This window comes from Molossus molossus, unplaced genomic scaffold (genome assembly GCF_014108415.1).
Source record: "Molossus molossus isolate mMolMol1 unplaced genomic scaffold, mMolMol1.p scaffold_m16_p_11, whole genome shotgun sequence".
NCBI lineage: Eukaryota > Metazoa > Chordata > Mammalia > Chiroptera > Molossidae > Molossus > Molossus molossus.
Window position 1 is genome coordinate 52,707,393 of NW_023425346.1, and position 21,333 is coordinate 52,728,725.

General features: G+C 40.6%; 1 protein-coding gene across 2 annotated transcripts in view; it reads right to left on the reverse strand.

The window, feature by feature from the left end:
* CASP8 (caspase 8) overlaps window positions 1–21,333 on the reverse strand; it is a 42,751-nt gene that overhangs the window by 11,792 nt on the left and 9,626 nt on the right. For both annotated transcript variants that reach the window (XM_036254247.1, XM_036254246.1), the window contains 5 exons: window positions 11,794–12,129; window positions 8,329–8,434; window positions 7,068–7,206; window positions 4,992–5,122; window positions 3,039–3,180 (listed from right to left, as the gene is read on the reverse strand). In XM_036254247.1, the coding sequence (XP_036110140.1) occupies window positions 3,039–3,180; window positions 4,992–5,122; window positions 7,068–7,206; window positions 8,329–8,434; window positions 11,794–12,098 (823 nt within the window). In that variant the 5' untranslated portion in view covers window positions 12,099–12,129. The remainder of the gene's footprint in view (window positions 1–3,038; window positions 3,181–4,991; window positions 5,123–7,067; window positions 7,207–8,328; window positions 8,435–11,793; window positions 12,130–21,333) is intronic.

The window sequence follows — 21,333 nt, forward strand, 5'->3', positions numbered from 1 at the left end:
TTTTTGTTGCTTGCCAGATGGGAGGGGTTGGGGGGGATGGGTGAAAAAGATGAAGAAATTAAGACGTACAAATTGGTTGTTAAATTGATGAACCTCAAAGGGAAGGGAGGAGGGAGGGTGGAAAGAGATAAACCAAAGAACATCTATGCATCTGTGCATAACCATGGACATTGACAATAGTGTGGGGAAGGCAGGAGGGGGGAAGGAGATCAATGGAGAAAAAAAGGGGGGGAACGTCTGTAATACATTCAACAATAAAGATGAGTTTAAAAAAATAGCTTTTCCCTAAGCTGATGCCGCTCAGAGGGGATTGCTCTGCCTGAAAACAATGGCTGCTGCAGTATCAGAGGGTAACTCAGCACAGGGATCCTGGCAGTTGTTCCCCCATGTCTCTCCCTAAAGCCATAAACCCAAAACTCTCCTCAGGTGACTCCAGTCTGCACCACCCTCCCTCCACCAGAGCCCAGGGTGAGTAGCTGTAAACAAAATTTTGTGCATTGGCCCTTTAAGAGGGTGCCTTGTCTCCAGCAGGCTCTGCCTCTCCATGGCAGACAGAAATCCCACATTTTGTTGTTGTTGTTGTTAATCCTCACCCAAGGATATTTTTCCATTGATTTTTACAGAGTGGAAGGGGGCAGGGTAGAGAGAGAAAGATCAATGTGAGAAAGACACATTGACTGGTTGCCTCCCACATACCCTGACCAGGGCCAGGGATTGAACCTGCAACACAGGTATGTGCCCTTGACCAGGAATTGAACCCGTGATCCCTCTGTCTTCAGGCCGACGCTATAACCACTGAGCCAAACTGGCCATTTTTCACAGCTGGATTTTATGGGGGTTCTTGTTCCTGGCTTTGACACTCAGATCGGGTAGTCTGGCCTGGAGTTGAGCTTCAAGCCCTCAGAGGGAACCTCCCACAGCTGGTCTATCCTTCCATTACCTCAGCAGCTGCCTGTGGGAGCCCGGCCAGACCCTTTCACATCTCCGCCCTTCCTACCAGTCTCGTGGTGGTTTCTTCTGCCAGTCCTCGGATATAAGTCTCCTCTTTGGATAGTCTTTAGTCGGTAATTCAGGATGATTATTCCCCAATTTAGTTGTCTTTCCAGTTTGAATCTGGGAAGAAGGAGGTGAGAGCAAGATCCACCTACTCTGCTGCCATCTTGAAAAGTCCTATACTTCCTTTCTAATTAAACTTTTGTCTTTCCTGGAATTAGTAATTGCACTACTTTTTATATTGTTTTGTTTTCTATGTGTTTAACGTTACTTTTCCCCCAGTGAGTTCATAGATCTAGTCAAAGTCTTTCAACATTTTCTGGCTGCCTGTCTGATTTCTTTTAAAACAAAAAAACAGTCCTGGCCTGTTTTGCTCAGTGGTTAGAGCATCGACCCGTGGACCAATGAGTTGCAGGTTTGATTCCAAACAAGGGCATGTACTTCAGTTGCGGTTCATCCCTGGCCCTGGTCGGGGTCATACGAGAGACAACCAGTTGATGTGTCCCTCTCACATCGATATTTCTCTCTTTCTCCCTCCCCCCCACTCTATCTGAAGATAAATAGAAAAATATCCTCAAGTGAGAATTAAAATAAATAAATAAAAATTAATAAAAAATAAAAATTGTTTATATTTAAGGTATACAACATGATAATATACATAGTGAAATGATCACAATAGACAAGCTAATAACATCTCTCCTCACATAGTTACCATGTGTATGTGTATGTGTGATGAGAGCACTTGAAATATACTCTTAGTGTATTTCTAGTATTCAGTAAAGCATTATTAACTATAGTAATCATGCTGTACATTAGCTCTCTAGACTTAACCTACAGAACTGCAAGTTTGTACCTTTAGTGGTGTCAGTAATACAATAAAATATTATTTTAATAATATTATCTTAATAGTAAATGAATAGAAATCAAAGGCTTGAAACCTGTTCCTCAGTACCAGGAGGCATGCTGATGAATGATGTAGTCTATGGACTTGAGCTCTGTAGCTTTTTAAAATCACAGATGGATTTGCTTGAATAAGCAAATGTTAACAAGAGACCTTTAGCAGAGTCCTGATGATTAAAATCAGCCTACCTTTTCTAAACTTTATTCAATTTAAAAAATAAGTCATTACCTGTTGTTATGACCTGTAAAGGCCATTTTTAAAAATTACTTGAGCCCTGGCCAGTTTGGCTCAGCGGTTAGAGCGTCGGCCTGCGGTCCTGAGAGACCCGGGTTCGGTTCCCGCTAAGGGCATGTACCTCGGTTGCAGTTTGTCCCCGGCCCTGGTTGGTCGTGCGGGTGGCAGCCACTCGATGTGTCCCTTCACATCGATGTTTCTCTCTCTCTCTCTTCCTCTCTCTCCTTCCCGCTCTAGCTGAACAAAAAATGGAAAAATGTCCTCGGGTGAGGATTAAAAAATAAATAAATAAAAAATAAAAATTACTTGAGCAAATAAAAATTATTCATATCACAATGGCTGGGTCAGATTATTGCGATTATTACTTTTAGTTGTAGCCATTTCTATGTTCACATGCTACAAATTATTTTTTCATTTAACTTGTAAGTTCTCAATCTTAGCAGAGACAGGCTGAGCAAAAAATATGTCTGCCTAGTTTAACATTTGAAAATGCTATTTCTGTTGAGGACTCACAATCTCTGCTGCGCTCTGTTATAAATGCAACTTCTCTAAGTGGTCTTGATGCCAAGGCAATGTTTTCACACATTGCAATACCTAATACATTCTACAGAAGCACTATTTATTTAGTTGAATTAAAAGCAAAGTTTAATGCTGCTTTTCAGTATAAGCCTTTTAGTAAGATTTAATATTTTGTCTTTATATATCTACATTGATTTCATTTTTAAATTAAGTTTAAGAAAAGAAAAGCAGAAAATTAGAAAATATATAAGAATGTCCTTCACCTCCACAAGAAAATGTGGTTATAATAATTAAAAAAACATGCAGCCCTGATAGTATAGCTTTTGTCCTCCCCTTTTAATAAAAGCATAAGTGTTAGAAATATTTACGTCTCTTTTGGGTTCTACTGTACCTGCATCCAAGTCTGTTCCATTCCTATCCCTAATGTTGCGAAGTTTGGGCACATTCTTCCGTGCTTCACTAAAATCATAATTGTTAAAGATCACACAGTACCCGCGAGGCTTGCTTTTCATTCGGTAAACTTTGTCCGATGTCTGGAAAAACAAAAATGCAACTCAGGAACTGACACTGTGGGTCAAATACTTGAGATGTGAACAACAACTCCCTGGTACAAGGTTGGGCTGTCCCCTGAGCCAGACTGAGCTAAGTGCTCATCTCATGGCTCCAATCCAAGGTAGCACTGTTTCCCTAATGAGCTAACTAGTTTCTACCTATTCTCCTCACACAGGATCCCCAGACTTCTGTCCCACCGTTAGTGTGTAAAGTCAATGTCCCCATACTTGGGCTCCTGAGCACTTTGCACTGATAGTAATATTGCCATCATAATGTATTATGTGTTCTCCTTTCTGCTCAAGGCAAATGACATCTGTGTCAGGAACTAGGATTTATTCATTTGTGAGAGCTCAATCAGGAATTGTTCAATGAATGAATGTCTTAGGGCTGCTTTTGGGCTGCCCTCTGGGACCTTAAGATTTCCTTGGCTATCTACTCAACTCATCCCTGTTTCTTGGCTAACAGCTGAGGTCCTGCCCTTCACTCATTACGAAGTGTCCCAGGACTTTTATAGCTGATGGATTAATCTGGTTCTCAAGACCACACTGACTGGAGGCAAGAGACATGCTGGTCAGGCAGATCTTGGCTATGCTGCAGGTTACAGTATCCGGACTCTGGTACCTGACATCATCAGTCAGAGGTGGCCCTCGGCTGTCCCGATTTTCCCAGCGCGGTTTCAGTGCTGACATAATCAGCATTTATTGGAAAATCTATATAGCTCCTACAAGTAGAGAAAAGGGCTCCCAGTTATGGGGGCAAAATTCTTGGCTCTATACTTAATAACCTTAAAACTTTGAGCAAGTTACCTAATCTCTACTGCAGTTAGGATCCGTAGATATTCCTTGGGGCAGCACTTGTAGAGTACTTTACTTTGCAAACTGTTACATGGCTTTGGTTGATCCTTGGTTTTCAGACTGAGAGAGGTCTGATAATTTGCTCAGGAACCCACTAGTAAGTTAATTCTCTCAAGCTTAATTTCAAGTCTCCTGCTGGACTCCTAGTGTTCAGGGTTTCCCCTGCGGCCGCCGCAGAGAGGAGTGAATGGGCTGAGTCAGGATGTGTTTGGTGAATTGGTGAAGGTCACAGAAGCAGAAGTGATTATGTCTAGAAGGCAATCCCTGTGCCAGTTCATCGAGGGGAGAACACAGAAATGGCTAGATCGTGAGCTTTTGCCACTTACACCTAATCACAAAGGAGGAACCGATTTGAAATGCCACATAAGAAAAGGCTTTGTGTCTGGCCGGTGTGGCGCACTGGTTGAGTGTCGACCCATGCATCAAAAGGTCGCCTGTTCAATTCCCGGTCAGGACACATGCTCAGGTTGAGGGCCCAATCCCCAATGGGGGGCATGCAGGAGGCAGTGTCTCTCTCATCGATGTTTGTATCTCTCCCTCTTTCTTCCTCTCTCTCTCAAACCAATAAAAAAATATTTTTAAAAAATAAATGAATAGAAGAAAGAGTCCCGTTGGACCCTTCCCCCAAAGCACTCTCCCATTCAGCGGCCGAAAGTGTGAGGTAGGAGACTTCTCACCCCCCTGCCCTCCAGCTGTTTCAACATCTATGTCTTCGGTTTTAAAATAAAAATTGAACACACAAGAAACCCCAGAGATCACATTTTTTTAAATTAAAAAGTCACACTTGAAGCTGTCCTTTTGTGAATTTTTTCTATAGTTCTCAAAATATTCACCAAAATTTCTTCTTACTAGTTTATCTGGAAGTTAAAAAAGCTGAGGAATACAATAACTAGAATCTGCAACGTAGAGAAAAGAAGGAATGGGAGGCTTCATCATACCTGCTGTGACTCACTGTCCTGTTCTCGGGGCTCACAGTCCTGTTCTCGGGGCTCATAGTCCGGTTCTCGGGGCTCATAGTCCTGTTCTCTTGGATAGTCCGACAGCGACAGCATCCCAAGTGGCGGCTCCTCTGCAAGTAATTGAGACGCATCGGAATGACACATGGCAGAGAAGGCACTTTAGTAAAGAAACATGTAGCACCTAGGACAACGTAAAGTCCCTTTTCAAAGGAACATTCACAGTCTGCCTTGAAAGTAATATCCTTACAATCCACAGAATAAGTAAAATTCTTACTACTGAGGAACTCTGCAGCTATTTCAAACTTGCTGGCCTGAGGCCACATGGTCTGTGTCTTTTGATACTTTGTTCAGTGTATAGAGGAGGTGACATTAAGTAGCCACCAAGTTCTCATCCTGGTATTAGGCACAGGTTTGTTAAGATGTGGGTATGGCCCGGCCAGTGTGGCTCAGTGGTTAAACATCAACCTGTGCACCAAGAGGTCACTGGTCTGATTCCTGGTCAGGGCACATGCCCAGGTTGTGGGCCCGATCCCCAGTAGGGGGCATGCAGGAGGCAGCCCATTGATGTTCTCTCTCATTGATGTTTCTATCTCTCTCTCCCTCTCCCTTCCTTTGTCTGTACAAAGTAATAAAGAAAAAAATATTTTTTAAAAAAAAGATGTGGGTATGGATGGTAGAGGTTGTAGAGAGGAAGCAAAGAAAGCATCAAAGAGTAAATTAGCTAAGTAAGTCCTGAAAACGGCTCCAGGTACTACCACTTGAAAATTCATCTTTCAAGATGTTAAGATTTTTAAAACTCCCTGAACATACAAAACCAATTTAATCATACAAACAAAGCTTAATTTAGCTTACTTTGCAAGATTAACCTGACCTTGCTTATGACTCTGAAAATCATGAACAGAACTTGAACGTTTTCCCAAAGTTGATATGAAGTAATCACTGATCAGTCCCCTCACTTAAGAAAATTCTAACATTATAATCAGTCACTGTGAATAATAAACAGTCACTGCTTTCTCACTATCTAAGCTGTTTTATAATAACATACTCCTGAGCCTCATTCCATATTTTGTTCTAAATGCTCCTGGTTTGCAAACTCTCTTTTGATGCGCACACAATAAATTTTTGTTAATTACTACAATAATTCATTGGGGTTTTTTGTTGTTGTTTTTTCTGCTTGTTTGTTTTTAATATTTTTAAATTGATTTTTAGAGAGACAGGAAGGGAGAGAGAGAGAGATTGAAACATGGATGTGAGAACAAAACATTGATCGGCTGCCTCCTGCACACCTTCTACCAGAGATTGAGCCTGCAACCCTGGTGCCCTGACCAGGAATTAAACCAAGCAATCTTTTGGTGAATGGGACAATACCCAAACAACTGAGGTACACCAGCCAGGGCTGGTTCATTGGTTTTACTTTGGCTATTTATGAACAACAAAGACTCATTCTTCCCTCTGAATTAAAAAAGAAACACACAGTTTTGATTTAAAATGTTGTGACATAGGCCCTGGCTGGTTGGGCTCAGCGGTTAAAGCATCCAGCCTGCGGTCCAGAGAGACCTGGGTTCAGTTCCCGCTAAGGGCACGTACCTTGGTTGCAGTTTGTCCCCGGCCCTGGTTGGTTGTGTGGATGGCAACCACTCAATGTGTCCCTTTCACATCAATGTTTCTCTCTCTCTCTGTTCCTCTCTCTCCCTCCCACTCTACCTGAACAAAAAATGGAAAAATGTCCTCGGGTGAGGATGATAAAAAAAATAAAATAAAATGTTGTGACATAGAGAGATTTATCAACTTATGAATACATTTTGCTGCCCTGGCTGGGTAGCTCAGTTGGTTGGAGCATCCTCCTAATGCGATAGGGTTGCGGGGTTCAATGCCCACTTGGGGTACATGCAGGAATCAACCAGTAGGAATCAACTGGTGAATGCATGGATAAGTGGAACAACAAATCAATGTTTCTCTCCCTCTCTCCCTCTTTCCTTCCTCTCTCTCTCAAATCAATCAATAAGTTTTAAAACAATAAATTTTGCTGATTTGCAGCTATCAGGTTGTTTCTACCTTTGCTTAATTCTTCATAATCACTGATTTTCTTCAGCAGACTCTTGTTAACTTGGTCACAGATTCTTTTTAGGGTGTCCAAATTTCTTTCCCCAAGGATGGTCCTCTTCTCCATCTCTACGAAAATATCGAGCAAGTTCTAGAGAGAAAAGAAATAAAATTGGAAGATGGAATTGGGCCACAATGGCTTTTATTTATTTATTTTTTTTAAAATTAATTTATTTATTTTTTGTTACAGATGTTTCTCCTTTTTTACCCCATTGGCACCTCCCTCCCCACCCCACACCCGCCCCATCCCCGGCTTTGTTGTCCATGTCTATCGGTTATGCATACATGCATATAAGTTCTGTGGTTTATCTCTTCCCACCCCCCACTCCCGCCTGCTCTTCTGACGGATGTCAGTCTGTGCCCTACTTCCATGTTTCTGGGTCTACTGTATTCCTTGGACTGTTATGTTCATTATATTCCGTATATAAGTGAGATCATGTGGTATTTGTCTTTTTCTGCTTGGCTTATTTCACTTAGGATAATACTTTCCAGGTCCCTCCATGTTGTCTCAAAGGATAAGAGATCTTTCTTTCTTACAACTGCATAGTACTCTATTGTGTATATGTACCACTGCTTTTTTATCAATTCTTCTACTGATGGACGCTTGGGCTGTTTCCAGATCTTAGCTATTGTAAATAGTGCTGCTATGAACATGGGGGTACATATATTCATTCTGATTGGTGTTTCAGGCTTCTTAGGGTATATTCCTAGAAGCGGGATCACTGGGTCAAATGGAAGTTCAATTTTTAATTTTTTGAGGTAACACCATATTGTTTTCCATGGTGGCTGCACCCGTCTGCATTTCCAGCATCAGTGTACTAGAGTCCCCTTTTCTCCACACCCTCGCCAACACTTGTTGTTTGATGATTTGTTGATGGCGGCCATTCTGACAGGTTGTTTTAATTTGCATCTCTCTGATGATTAGTGATGTTGAGCATCACTACCAATGGACACAGACAGTAGTGCAATGAATGGGGGGGGGAGTGGGGTGAAGGCAGTCAGTGGAGGAAAAGAGGGGGGACATCTGTAATACTTTCAACAATAAAGATAAATTTTTTTAAAAAAAATTCACGCCAGACAGCTTTCTTCTTCAATCCAGGCTGAAAAATGAGAATTTAGGTTGCTTTACATGAGTAGCCTCCCTTCAGTGTCAGAAACCCCCACTGACTGACTCTTCCTGAGGGCTAAATCTTGGCATAATGCCAGGTCTTACCATGTTGTCATCCAGTTTACATCTGGAGATCTCCTGGCTCAAAAAAAACTTAAAGGACTTCAATTCCAATTCAGTAACATCTTCTGAAATCTGGAAAAGCATTACCCTGTGGTGGAAAATAGAGATACTTGAGAAATGCTTTCTTAAATAATCTCCCATTTGATACATAGAGTCACAGCAGACTTGATTCCAATGGCCTCCCTTCCAAATAAAGCCAGCTGGGAACATGGCTGATGAGTCGAGTCCTTGGAAAGAGGCTGGTGTAGTGAACAGAAGACTCCTGATTCAAGTCCAATTAGCCCCCCTTTAATAGAATTTCAAGTCCTCCTAACTTTTTCCTTCAGTTAAATGAATTGTGGTTTTCCTTCATCTTCACTATAATAAAATCAAGATCTTCTTGCAATAAAAAAGTTTTTATTTTGGAAATTATGCTTTTCAAAATGCAAATCTGATCACCACTTCACAATTAAAACTTGCCAGTGTTCTCTCAGCCACTACCTTTAGTAGGAAGGCCAAACACATGGTTCTGGAATACAGACCTTTGTGAGCTGAGCCCAGCCTTCCTCCTCGTCTCGGCCAGTCCTCACCACCCTCCCACCATCTCTTCTTCAAACACACCCACTGCCCTGCCCTTGCCCCTTTACGCTGGGCCCCACCGCACTCCTGTTCCCCCGGCCATCTTCAGACAACCACTCACCCACCAACTTCTCAGGCACGCCTGTGACCTGAGCACTGCATTCACCCACGGTACCTTTGTATCACCCAAAGGGTACCATAATTGTCTATAAAGCTGTCCAAGTCCCCTGAGAGCAGGGTCCATTTTTGTTTCCATAAGCTCAGAGGGTTGTGAGGTACAACGTGTAAATGCAGGGGCCCCAGACTGATGATGTTGGAAGCTTGTTTCCACAACTTATGAGCTGTGTGACTTCAGACATGTTACACATTTTTTTCTTCATTATGGACGGCAGATAATTCCATATCTACACCATTGGAACATGTTGAGGATTACATGAATAGGTGTATCTAAAGTGCTTCAACCAGCTTTTGGCGACACACTAAGTGCTCAACACACCACATTATTATTTTCTAGCCTGTGATAGGCTTTTGGGATATGCTTGTTCAATAAAAAAAAAGGAATGTTTTATAAGTCATCAAACCTTTCATTATTGTGTTATGAAGGAAATAACTGTATACAAAAACATGTTAACTTCAAAGTTAAATTAGAAAATTAGAAGTCTAAAAATAAAAATAGTGTAGAAACAGGAGTTACTCAGTATTGCCATCTGCTTCATGCTTCTTTTCATGGAATCTCTACCCTAGAAGTATTTTGCTATAGTCTTCTCACTTTGGCCAAGATCGGGTCCAATCAAAAGCTATTGCCCCTTTTAACTTTATTACAAGATATTTTGCTCTTTTGCTTTCCTCATTATTGAAACCTACTGGTTTTCTTGTACCATCATTGCCCAGAAATAAACCTGGATAGTTTATAAGATACTGATGTTATAGGTAGCAATTACAATTTGAAATTTTAAATGTCTAGTATTTTCTTATAAATAGAAAGTGACCACACTGGCATATTTTTTAAATTTATTTACTGGCTAATGATCAACAATAACGAACAGGCAGTAGATTGTACTTGTGCTGACTCTTTTTTTCCCCCAAACTAACATGTTGAATATTTTAATAGACCTGCCCTTGTTGGGATTCTTGGCCCTCCCACGCTTGGCCAGGTCATTGTCTGGCTTCAGCAGCATGTCTCAATGCAACTCAGCCTCCAGAAGACCAAGATGGTGGGCACAAGATGAGACCTTCCAGCCTTCCTAGTTTGGGGGCTGTTGTTTTTTAGGATTGATTGGTGCCTTATCTAAAAATTCCTGCCCTGGCCGGTTTGGCTCAGCAGTTGGAGCGTCCGCCTGAGGACCAGAGAGTCCCCGGTTTGGTTTCCGCTAGGGGCATGTACCAAAAAAAATAAATAAAAATTCATTAAAAGAACTTCACAATCCTATTAAGCCAGACTTACTCACTATTGAATAGTATCCTTCCTAATTCATATTCACCCAGAACATGTGACCGTATTTAGAAAAAGGGTCTCTGCTGTTGGGATCCCATTAAAATGAGATCATACTAGTTTTTAGTGGGTCCTAATCCAATGACCGGGTCCTTATAAGTAGAGGGAAATTCGAACAAACAGACACAAAAGGAAGAATGTAGGCAGAGATTGGACCAGTGAGTCTACCAGACGAGGACCCCCAAGGATGTCTGTAACCACCAGAAGCTAGGAGACCAGCATGCAACAGATTCTCCACGGAGCCTCCAAACAGGATTCAATCCTGTTGACACCTTGATTTCAGACTTTTAGCCTCCAGAACTATGAAAAAATAAATGTCCCTGCTGTGTCATGCCATCCAGTTTGTGGTACTTTGTTATGGCAGCCCTAGGACACCCTCCCCCCACCCCCCAGTGTATCTCTTTAGTCATTTAAAATCAAAATGATCAAGTCTCAAGTAGAGAAACATATGACAAGGTACATGCTAGAATCTCAGGTCTCTGAAAATAGAAAGACCAGGGCATTCATAGGCCAGTCAAGTAGAGGACAGTGGCTTTAAGCCCTGGCTCTGAGGACTTAACGTCACACGTGCCTCAGTTATTGACAGACAGACAGTGAAGTGAGCCACAGACAATGCTGGAATAGAACGTTTTTGAAAGGAAAGCTAAGATTAACTCTAACGAGTATCTGAGAACAGGGGATGTTGAAAGAGAGAAGTTGGTAATGTGTTTCTATTTTTAAAGCTGTCAGAATCGCAAAGATGTAACTGAAGGTGACTATCATCCCTAGGACACCCACTCTCCCACAGGTAGGGAAACCGAGCTGCAAAGCCTTTGATAGAACTGATACCCAAGTCACCCTTGGTCTTGAGTAGCAGCCAGCCTCACAGTGGCTAAGCTGTCTCTGTGGGGTCTGTCCTGGCCAATCCCAAATGACTGGCAGCATATACCTCACTGGAGGATTCTGTAATGCAAGTGTAGATAAAAGCCTGAAACTCCATTGAGATTCCCACAGTCACCCACAAGCAGGTGGGAGGGGGATTTCAGGGTGCAAAGTAGTGATGCTTCATCCAAAATAGACAAAGTAAGCACACAATGTGGGCAACAGCAAAGCAGAAACACCAAGATAATAGACACATAACAAAAAGAGAATTAGAACATTTAGGAAAAGTCTGTTTTAATGTCAGCATACTTATAGGTAATGCTTCACTTTGAAATTTTCATTTTATGGTTTTAGCTTTTTTTTTTCCTTCTGAAATATACATCAGGTCTCTAAATTTCTTAATCTGGCCCTGAAAGGACATCTTCCCAGAGCCTCCAAAGTCATACTACATCGACAACCTGCAATTAACCCTCCCACAAAGACGCATCCTCTCCTCCCACACTTCTCAGTGCTAACACTACCGCGAGTCTCCCCACCTGTATGCAGAGAGCTGAGCCCTGCCTGGTATCTGAAGTTCCTGCTTCATCTCTTCTCTGCTAGTGTTCAGGTGCTTATCCAACAGATCCATTCTATTAATTTGGAATAGCAGCTCCTTCAGGAAGAACAAGTTGCTTTCCTCCAACATTCTCTTATCCTGGAGTCTTTGGAATAGTGTTAAGGCATCCCTGATGTATTCCTGCTTCCTTTGTGGTATGTAGTCCAGGCTCAGAAACTTGAGGGAGGCCACCTCACCACTGCTCAGATCTTCCCCAATTTCATACAGACAACTGGTGAAATCCATGCTTGTTCAGGGTTAGCTGAATCGTTGTAGCCTAGGTCAAAACATGACATTATGTTCAGATTGAGGAAGAAAAGTGCATTTAACTTGTTTGTTCCCTCATAAAATGTTATTATATCTGCTACAATACATGTCAGACATTTTGCTGTGAATACAGGAAAGAACAAACAAACAAACAGGACAAGCTCCTTCTCTCAAGTGTCTTACTGTCTAGGAAGGTAGCTATACAAACTAGCCAGTGGTTAGAGAGTTGTGACCAGAGTGCAGTAGGAATAATAAATGTGAAAATTCAGTTGGAAGCAGTGGTTTTCAAACTCCCCGCAAAGTTGAAGAACTTGTTGTTGAAGTCTTACTCAGACTCTCCCTTCCCTGCAAGGAGAGAGATACTGTCTGAGATACTGTCTGAGAACCGTGACCTAGAAAACCTTGAACTTCCCATCTGGCTCCTTCATCTCCTTGATACCACAGACTGTGTGCCTTTGACATTTTCCTTAACCTCAAATAACCTTAACCTGTTTGGACCTCTTTCCTTCCTAAAACAAAGCAGGTGGGTTCCTGGATCCTTAAGCTCTCTGCATTTACTAGCATTCTAGGATGAAAACACAAATCCTGACTCTACTCAGAGGTACTAATCAGAGGTAGTGGACCAAGACCCATACACTTTGTACATATAATGTTAAAATAGGATTTTTTATTTGCACATTAAGGTAAGCTTTAATGGTTTTATTTGTTCGTTTGTTTGTTTTTGCTTTGTTAATCCTCACCTGAGAATATTTTTTTCTTTGATTTTTAGAGAATGGAAGGGAGGGGGAGAGAGAGAGAGAGACATCGATGTGAGAAAGACACATAAATTGGTTGCTTCCCACACATACCCCGACCAGGGCTGGGGATAGAACCTGCAACCCAGGTACATGCCCTTGACCAGGAATTGAACCTTTGACTCTTTGGTGAGTGGCTTATGCTCTAACCACTGAGCAACACCAGCCAAAGCTAATGATTTTTTAAAGTGGCCATAAATATGAAATAATCAAGGTAATGAAAAACAAGGATCTGAATCCAAGACTACTCTATCCAGCAAAACTATCATTCAAAATAGAAGGTGAAATAAAGAGGTTCCCAGACAAAAAAAGGCTAAGGGAATATATTGCAGCACCAAACCAGCACTGCAAGAAATGTTAAAAGGACTGCTGTAATTAGTAGAAGAAACAGGAAAAAAATATAACCACAATAAACAAAAATAGCAATAAATAAGTACAGATCAATAATAACCTTAAATGTAAATGGATTGAATGCTCTGATAAAAAAAAAAAAAAAAAAACATGGAGTAGCTGATTGGATAGGAAAGCATGACTTGCCCTGGTCAGTTTGGTTCAGCGGTTGGAGCATCGACCTGCAGACTGGAGAGTCCCAGGTTCAGTTCCCTCTAAGGGCACATACCTCGGTTGCGGCTTGTCCCTGGCTCCAGTTGGGGTTGTGTAGGTGGCAGCCGGTCGATGTTTCTCTCACATCAATGTTTCTCTCTCTCTCTTTCTCCCTCTCTCCCTCTTGCTCTATCTGAAGATAAATGCAAAAAATGTCCTGGAGTGAGGATGATAAAAACCAAACTATTATTCATATATATGTTGTTTACAAGAGACCCACCTCACAACAAAAGACTCACATAGGTTGAAAGTGAAGAGATAAAAAAAAAATCTTCCAAGCAAATGGACAGGAAAAAAGAGCTGGAGTAGCAACACTCATATCTGATAAAACAGACTTTAAAATGAAGGCCATAACTAGAGACAAAGAAGGCCACTACATAATATTGAAAGGATCTAGCCAACAGAAAGATATAATCTTAGTAAACATATATGCACCGAATATAGGAGCAGCAAAATATATTTAAAAACTTCTGGAGGACTTCAAAGAAGAAATCGACTACAATCATAGCAGGGGACTTCAACACCCCACTGACATCACTGGATAGATTCTCTAGGCAAAAAATTAACAAGGATACAGAGACGCTAAATATGCAGTAGATCAAATGGATTTCATAGATATCTACAGAAAATTATATCCCAAAACTGCAGAATTCACATTCTTCTCAAGTGCACATGGTACATTCTCAAAGATAGACCACATGTTAGGACACAAACTAAGTCTCTACAAGTTCAAGAAGATTGAAATCATATCAAGCATCTTCTCAGATCTAGTATGAAACTAGAAATCAATTACAACAAAAACATGCAAAAACATATAAACACATGGAGACTAAATAGCATGTCATTAAACAATGAATGGGTTACTGAGGAGATCAAGGAAGAAATTAAAAACTTCCTGGAAACCAATGAAAATGAACACACAACAACACAAAATCTATGGGACGCAGTGAAAGCAGTTCTGAGAGGGAAGTTCATAGCACTACAGGCCTACCTCAGGAAAAAAGAAACTTTTCTAATTGACTGTCTAACCTCACAACTTAAAGAACTAGAAAGCAAACAAAAAGAAAAACCCAGAGCAAGTAAAAGGAAAGAAATAGTAAAGGTCAGAGCAGAAATAAATGACGTAGAGACTAAAAAAAAAAAAAAAAAAAACCATTCAAAAGATCAATGAAACAAAGAACTGGTTCTTTGAAAAGATAAACAAGATTGATGGTCCCTTAGCCAGACGCACCAAGAAACAAAGAGAGAAGATCCAAATAAACAAAATCAGAAATGAAAGAGAAGTAACAACTGACACCACAGAAATACAAAGGATTTTTAACAAATACTATGAAAAATTATACGACAACAAATTGGACAATCTAGGTGAAATGGACAAATTTCTGGAAAAACTGAACTGGGAAGAGATAGAAAACTAGAACAGACCAATAACAACAAAGAAAATTAAAGATGTAATCAAGAATCTCAGCAGACAAAAGCCTGAGCCCAGATGGCTTCACAAAGAAGTTTTACCAAACATTCAAAGAAGAACTAACACCAATTCTCCTCAAACTATTCAAAAAAATTCAAGGAGAAGGAAAACTTCCAAACTTGTTTTATGAAGCCAGCTTAAGTCTAATTCCAAAACCAGATAAAGACCCTACAAAGAAAGAAAACTACAGGCCAATATCCCTGATAAACATAGATGCCAAAATCCTTAACAAAATATTAGCAAATTGGATCCAGCAATACATTAAAAAAATCATTCACCATGACCAACTGGGATTCATTCTAGGGATGCAAGGATGCTACAATATTCACAAATCAATCAATGTGATACACCACATAAACAAAATGAAAGATAGAAACCATATGATCATATCAATAGATGCTGAAAAAGCATTCGACAAAATCCAGCATCCACTTCTAACAAAAACGCTCAGCAATGTGGGAATAGAGAGATCATATCTTGACATAATAAAGTCCACGTATGAAAAACCTACAGCCAACATCATACTCAAGGGGCAAGAACTAAACGCATTTCCCTTAAGAACAGGAAAAAGACAGGGATGCCCACTGTCCCCACTCTTATTTAACATAGTACTGGAAGTCTTAGCCACGGCAATTAGACAAGAAGAAAAAATAAAAGGGGTCCAAATTGGAAAGGAGGAAGTGAAACTGTCATTATTTGCAGATGACATGATAGTGTACATAGAAAACCCTAAAGACTCCATCAAAAATCTACTAGATTTAATAAGTGAATTTGGCAAAGTAGCAGGATAAAAATTTAATATCAAGAAATCAAAGGCATTCTTATATACCAATAATAAACTCACAGAAAGAGAAACAAACAAACACAAAACCATCCCATTTACCATTGTGGCAAAAAATATTAAGATACCTAGGAATAAACTTAACCAAAGAAGTAAAGGACCTATTTTCAGAAAACTACAGGTCATTGAGAAAAGAAATAGAGTAAGATATAAAAAAGTGGAAGCATATACTTTGTTCATGGATTGGAAGAATTAATATCATTAAAATATTTATACTACCCAAAACAATCTATAGATTCAGTGTAATCCCCATCAAAATACCAAGTACATATTTCACAGAACTAGAACAAATACTCCAAAAGTTTATATGGAACAAAAAAAGACCCCGAATAGCCACAGCAATCTTGAAAAAAAAAAAAAAGTAGGAAGGATCACAATATTGGATATAAGGTTATACTACAAAGCCATTGTAATCAAAACAGCCTGATACTGGCACAAGAACAGGCATATAAAACAAAGGAACAGAACAGAGAACCCAGAAATAGACCCAAGACATTATGCTCAATTAATATATGACAAAGGTGGCAAAAGCATACAATGGAGTAAAGACAGCCTCTTTAATAAAAGGTGTTAGGAAAATTGGTCAGCTACATACAAAAAAATGAAACTAGACCATCAACTTACACCATACACAAAAATAAACTCAAAATGGATAAAAGACTTAAATGTGACTCATGAAGCCATAAAAATCCTAGAAGAAAATGCAGGCACCAAAATTTCAGACATCACATGCAGCAGAATTTTCACTGATAGAACATCTAAGGCAAGAGAAACAAAGAAAAAATTAATACATGGGACTACATCAAACTCAAAAGCTTCTGTACAGCAAAAGAAACAATCATCAAAATGGAAAGGGTACCCAGTATATGGGAGATCATAATTGCCAATGATACATCAGATAAGGGGTTAATTTAAAAAATATATAAAGTACTCATACAACTCAACAAAAGGAAGACAAAACCCAATTAAAAAATGAACAGAGGACCTAAAGGGACACCTCTCCAAACAGGACATACAAATGGCCAAGAGACATATGAAAAAATGCTCAGCGTCACTAATCATCAGAAAGATGCAAATAAAAACAAATATGAGGTATCACCTCACACCTGTCAGAATGGCCGCCATCAACAAATCATCAAACAAGTGCTGGCAAAGGTGTGGAGAAAGGGGGACTCTAGTACACTGCTGGTGGGAATGCAGACTAGTGCAGCAACTATGGAAAAGAATATGGTGTTTCCTCAAAAAATTAAAAATTGAATTCTATTTGACCCAGTGATCCTACTGCTAGGAATATATCCTAAGAAGCCTGAAACACCAGTCAGAAAGAACATATGTACCCCCATGTTCATAGCAGCACTATTTACAATTGCTAAGATCTGGAAGCAGCCCAAGTGTCCATCAGTAGATGAGTGGATAAAAAAGCTGTGGTACATATACATGATGGAACATTCTGCAGCTTGAAAGAAAGATCTCAACATCAAAATTACACTAAACTACAACACACCCATCACTCAGAACCTCCTGAAATCGAGCTGAATGGAAGTCCTACAAGTCCTGAAATTAAAGAAACTGCCACATCATACTCAATGGGCAAAAACTAAAAGCATTTCTTTTAAGAACAGGAACAAGAGCAGATGGACTGGTCCCACACCCATGTGTGGCAGATAAAAATCAGGAGGATACGTTAGCTGGGAAGGTCCTCCCTGAAGACTGAGGGGTCCCCGTCCCACACCAGGTGCCCAGCTCAGGGTTCTAGTACTAGGAAGAGAAGTCCTCATAACTTCTGGCTGGAAAACCCAGCGGGAACTGAGGCTAAGAAAGGCTGAGGCTTCTGGAGCCCCAGGCAGCTCCTTTTAAAGGTCTTGCACACAGATTTATTTGAACTTGCTCCCTCTAAGCTCGGAGGGGAGGCAGCTTGAGAAGTGTCAGAGACATACAGGAAAGAACTGAGCTGTTTGGCTTCAGGATGAGGGCTGGAGAAGTGGCTTTCTCCTGGACAGATGTGCTGGCAGAGGCTGATGTTCCTTTGGTGAACCCTTCCCTGGGGCAGCAGAAGGCTGCCATATCTGGGACTCCAGCCATCTGGCTCACACTTTTTGCCCCTCCCTGGTGATTCCCTGAGGCCCGCCCTACTCAACCTTCAGCCCACCCAAGCTGTTTCCAAAGGCTTTACCAAAGAACTGTCCTGTCTTGGATCCTGCTTCAGAATTTCCTAAAATCTCTCAAACAAGCAGCATCTGGTCTCAGTGAGCCCCATACCTCTCGTTAGGTGGCCCCAGGCCTGGGACTAGACGCAACCAGCCTTGGTTCAAAACTGCTTTTCCTGGGCACCTCCAAACCCAGCACAAGAAGCAGCCATCTGCAGATCACTCTGTAGCTTATGATGGGTGGCCCCGAATAAAACACAGGCAGTGGCTGACCTTGCCCCAGAGCCAGCATAGCCAGTGGATAGCTTCAGACCACATTGAAACACCACCACCCAACCACCTCCACAAGTGACACACTCAATGAGTAGACTCAGTGGGTACCACAGACCGAATGAAGTAAGTCTTGCTCTGTGTGGTGGGCCCCTAAACATCTGATCCTCCAAGGGAGTCAGAGGCCAGTGGTCAGTGGGCATAGCCAGTCCTTGCAGCTGATCATCCTGAGTATATCCCTTCCATTGACGTGCCAACAGCAATCAAGACTTAATTACAGCCCTGGCTGGTTTGGCTCAGCGGTTAGAGCATCGGCCTGCGGTCCAGAGAGACCCGGGTTCGGTTCCCGCTAAGGGCACATACCTCGGTTGCAGTTTGTCCCCAGCCCTGGTTGGGTCGTGCGGGTGGCAGCCACTCGATGTGTCCCTTTCACATCGATGTTTCTCTCTCTCTCTCTCCCTCTCACTCTATCTGAACAAAAAATGGAAAAAAAAAATGTCCTTGGGTGAGGATTAAAAAAAAAGAAAAAAAGACTTAATTACAACAGAAGAATGTACAGTCCACACTAGGGGTGCACCTCAGGGCCCAGCTGGGATGATCAGGGAGGCTGTACCACTGGATCCTACAGGACACCTACAATAATAGGCCACCCTATGAAGCCAAGGAGACATAGCAACTCTACCTAATACATAGAAACAATAATAGGGAAGCAGCCAAAATAATAAGACAAAGTAACATGTCCCAAATGAAAGAAAATAAAACTCTAGGAAAAGAATTAAACAAAATGGAGATAATCAATCAATCAGATGCAGAGTTCAAAACACAGGTTATAAGGTTGCTCAGGGAACTTGGTGAGACATTCAAGGAACTTAGTGAAACCTTCAAGGAACTTAAGGAGACCTCCAAGGAACTTAGTGAGAACATCAACAACATAAAAAAGGATCACTCAGAAAGGAAAGCTGCACTAACTGAAATAGAGAATAATTTACAGGAAATCAATAATAGAGTAGGTGAAGCCAAGAAGCAAACCATCCATTTGGAATATAAGGAAGCAAAAAGAACCCAATCAGAACAGCGAAAAGAAAAAGGAATCCAAAAAAAAAAAATGAGGATAGTGTAAGGAGCCTCTGAGACAACTTCAAGTGTGCCAACATTCGCATCATGGGGGTGCCAGAAGGAGAAGAGAGAGAACAAGTAATTGAAAACTTATTTGAAGCAATAATAATAGAAAACTTTCCTAACTTGATGAAGGAAACAGACATATAAGTCCAGGAAGCACGGGAGTACCAAACAAAATGAACCCAAAGAGGTCAACACCAAGACACATCATCAAGATACCAAAGGTTAATTAAATACAAAGAGAGAATCTTAAAAGCAGCAAGAGAAAAGCAGTCTGTTACCTACAAAGGAGCTCCCATAAGACTGTCAGCTGATTTCTCAAAAGAAACTTTGCAGGCCAGAAAGGAGTGGCAAGAGATATGCAAGGTGAGGAAAAGCAATGACCTACAATCAAGATTACCTTATCCTGCAAAGTTATCATTTAGAATCGATGGACATATCAAGAGTTTCCCAAACAAGAAAAAGCTAAAGGAGTTCATCATCACCAAACCAGTATTACTGTATATGAAATGTTGAAGGGTCTTCTTGAAGGAGAAGAACAAAAATATGAACAATAAAAGGGCAATTAATACATATCTATCAACAACTGAATCTACAAACAAAATGAACAAGCAGAACAGAAACAGACTCATAGATACAGAGAACATTTTGTTGCTTGCCAGATGGGTGGGGCCTGAAGGAATAGGTGAAAAAGATGAAGGAATTAAGAAGTACAAATTGGTTGTTAGACTAATGAACCTCAAAGGGAAGTGGAGAGGGAGAGTGGGATGAGATAAACCAAAGAACTTCTATGCATATATGCATAACCAATGGACACCGAAAATAGTGTGGGGAAGGCAGGAGTGGGGCAGGATTGGGGAGGAGGGGACAATGGGGAAAAAAGGGGGGAACATCTATAATACATTCAACAATAAAGATGAGTTTAGGGAAAAAAAAAAAAAGAAAGAAAGAAAGATGTTGTATCTTTTAAGACGACATGGAGGGACCTGGAGAGTATTATGCTAAGTGAAATATGCCAACCAGAGAAAGACAAATACCACATGATCTCACTTATTTGTCAAATATAATGAACAGAAAAAGCTGATGAACAAAACAGACCCAGAGACACAGAAAGGAGTATGCTTCAGACTGACAAACCTCAGAGGAGAGGGTTGGGGGAGAGGGATGAGATAAACCAAAGAACTTCTATGCATATATGAGTAACCAATGGACATAGACATCAATGCTTGGGGGGCGGTGGCAGGATAGGAAGGAGGGTATGGGGGCGGGGGGAGGAAAAACATCAGTAATAAAAATAAATTTTAAAAATAAAATAAAATAAAAAATAAAGTGGCCATAAAGACATTGAAGCTTTTAAAAACATCTTCCTGTCCACATCTTGATTATAAAAACTTTTTTTGTGAAATTTAAAATAAAATGGATTATAACATGGTCCCAATTATCATTATATACACCACACACACACACACACACACACACACACACACACATTTATATAAAAGTTAGAACCAGACTGCATATTCAGGTGTGTACCCTGGAGATTCTTTACCACTTAATATTTAAAATAAACATTTACCCCTACTATTAAATAGTCTTCTTTGGCATTGGCATTTTTTTTAATGTTTCTAGATTTTTCAGCATGTGGATGTATCAAATTTTATTTTAAGCAATTTTCTATTTCTTTACTCTTAAAAATAATATTGCATTGAGAGGTTTTTTTCATATGTCCTATGCATACCTCTGATTATTTCCTTCTTAGGGTTGGAATTATGGGGCAAAATTTTTTTATCCCTTTTAATCTAGAGCTTATATCACTGTTTAGACAGATTTTCTTGACTCGGGAAACTGAAAGTGCAGTATCTTGGAAAGATACAGTTTGCACTGGATTCTCACGGGCTACAGAGCTAAGATCTTTCACTACCTGTATTTAGGAACAATATCTTAAATAAGAGGCCAGCACCTAACAGCA